Source organism: Arachis hypogaea, chromosome 17, assembly GCF_003086295.3.
Source record: "Arachis hypogaea cultivar Tifrunner chromosome 17, arahy.Tifrunner.gnm2.J5K5, whole genome shotgun sequence".
NCBI classification, from domain to species: Eukaryota; Viridiplantae; Streptophyta; class Magnoliopsida; order Fabales; family Fabaceae; genus Arachis; species Arachis hypogaea.
In genome coordinates this window covers 18,204,674-18,206,239 of record NC_092052.1, presented here as the reverse complement: position 1 = coordinate 18,206,239, position 1,566 = coordinate 18,204,674, and the positions used below count along the sequence as shown (strand labels likewise).

The 1,566-nt window shown below is 35.8% G+C and overlaps 1 protein-coding gene across 1 annotated transcript; it reads right to left on the bottom strand.

Moving 5' to 3' along the window:
- Window positions 1–658: 658 nt before the first annotated feature.
- Window positions 659–1,360, bottom strand: LOC112762932 (serine/threonine-protein phosphatase 7 long form homolog). Its single transcript, XM_025808735.1, has 2 exons — window positions 957–1,360; window positions 659–848 (listed from the first exon to the last, which is right to left on the bottom strand). The coding sequence occupies exons 1-2, from the start codon at window positions 1,358–1,360 to the stop codon at window positions 659–661; spliced, it is 594 nt and encodes a 197-aa protein (XP_025664520.1).
- Between the last annotated feature and the right edge of the window lie 206 nt (window positions 1,361–1,566).

The window sequence follows — 1,566 nt, the reverse complement described above, 5'->3', positions numbered from 1 at the left end:
CAAGGTGACGGCACTATGGCTCCAAATATGACAGACGTGGCAAATGCACTGGCAAACGAAGTACCGTTTGAGGAGCCATCTTTTATGCGAATGTTGGATTTGAAAGCCATGCATGCTCCGGAGTTTCCGGAATATGAGCGCCGGTACGTAATTGCCTATATTTATAAGACGGATTAGAATTCTGTAATAATTTATATTGATTGATGGACCAAATAGTTAAGTGATATGTGAAAACATATTCAATTAGCATTTGTTTATGTGTTTATGTAGTTAAGTTTAGGATAATAATATTTTTTGTTAGTTATTGATGTAGTTAAATATTAATTAGTGTTTATTAATCAATATTTATTTATGTTTTTATGTTTTCTTTTTTTGTTAAGATTGAGATAATAACCTGATGTAAAGTTTATTTATATCATCATTGATGTATTGAGTGTTTATTTACCTTTAATTTCAGTTATTAAACTAAACGAAATACTTCTTTAATGAAAATATAACTGGCCTTCCTGAAGATTATCCAAGGTCTTCCTAAAGTGAGCAAGTGTAAGATACTTAAAGCGTTGGTTTCCACGCTCCCAGTTACGTCACCTAATATGACTTAATTCATTAACAGAACTGGATTCTAAATATGAAGATACGGAGTAAATGTAAGATAATGTTACATGTTTGCAAGCGAAAAACTACGGGATTTCCTACGAACCGGCGCTAGATATGGCAGGCGGATCCATGCCCAAACGAGCAGCTGTGTTAGCGAACTGTCAATCTCCTTACAGTCAAAATGAGATGCCCTGCATAACGCCCTGTACAGGTATGCGAGGCAAGCCGATCCCCAACTGTACTGTCCGATACTACCAAAATTACGAAGTAAAGGCAGAAACTTTCAGTGCACAGATGCCCCAAGCTTGTCTCCAAACAATATCGTACCGATCAACAACATAATGTGGTACTTCACGTACCTCTGTATATTGTTTTCATCAGTCAACTGTAACCGTTCTTTTAGATCCCGAAGCCACGTCAGTTTTATACCGCTTCCTCTACAGTTTGACTTTCTCGGTGCAACCTCAAATTGGTGCAAATACTCTGCCTCTAAGGCTTCAAAACTACTCATAGTCATTCCTGTGACTGGAAGACCGTCCGTCGGAAGACCAAGAATCATAACCATATCTTCAGCACATTCACCAATCGGAAGGTAAAAGGTATGTGTGTCTGGATACCACCTTTCGACTAGAGCATTTACGAGTGCTTTCTGAGATTGGACTATTCTAATCTGAGATGCATGATAAAAAGCAATAAATCGTAAATACTCCTTCACCCTATCATCGTACTGATCCGGATGGACAGGGTAATCACACGTCAACATCCGTAAACTCTACAAAAACATAAATTATTAATCAAACTATCAACAATTATTAATTTACTACTAAAATATAATAATTTTCTAACTAGAGCAACTAATATATCCAACAAATTATTTATAACTTACCACTAATAATAATAACTAATAGATACTTTCAATTCCTACCTAACTAATGTTCTACTATAATATTAAAACCTCACTTACAACAG

Bases quoted from the DNA above. Each gene is read 5' to 3' on its own strand.
- LOC112762932 (XM_025808735.1), bottom strand. From the start codon at position 1,360: ATGTTGACGTGTGATTACCCTGTCCATCCGGATCAGTACGATGATAGG. The intron at 849-956 runs GTACGTGAAGTA...TAATTTTGGTAG, and splicing joins GATGAAAACAATATACAGAG to TATCGGACAGTACAGTTGGG.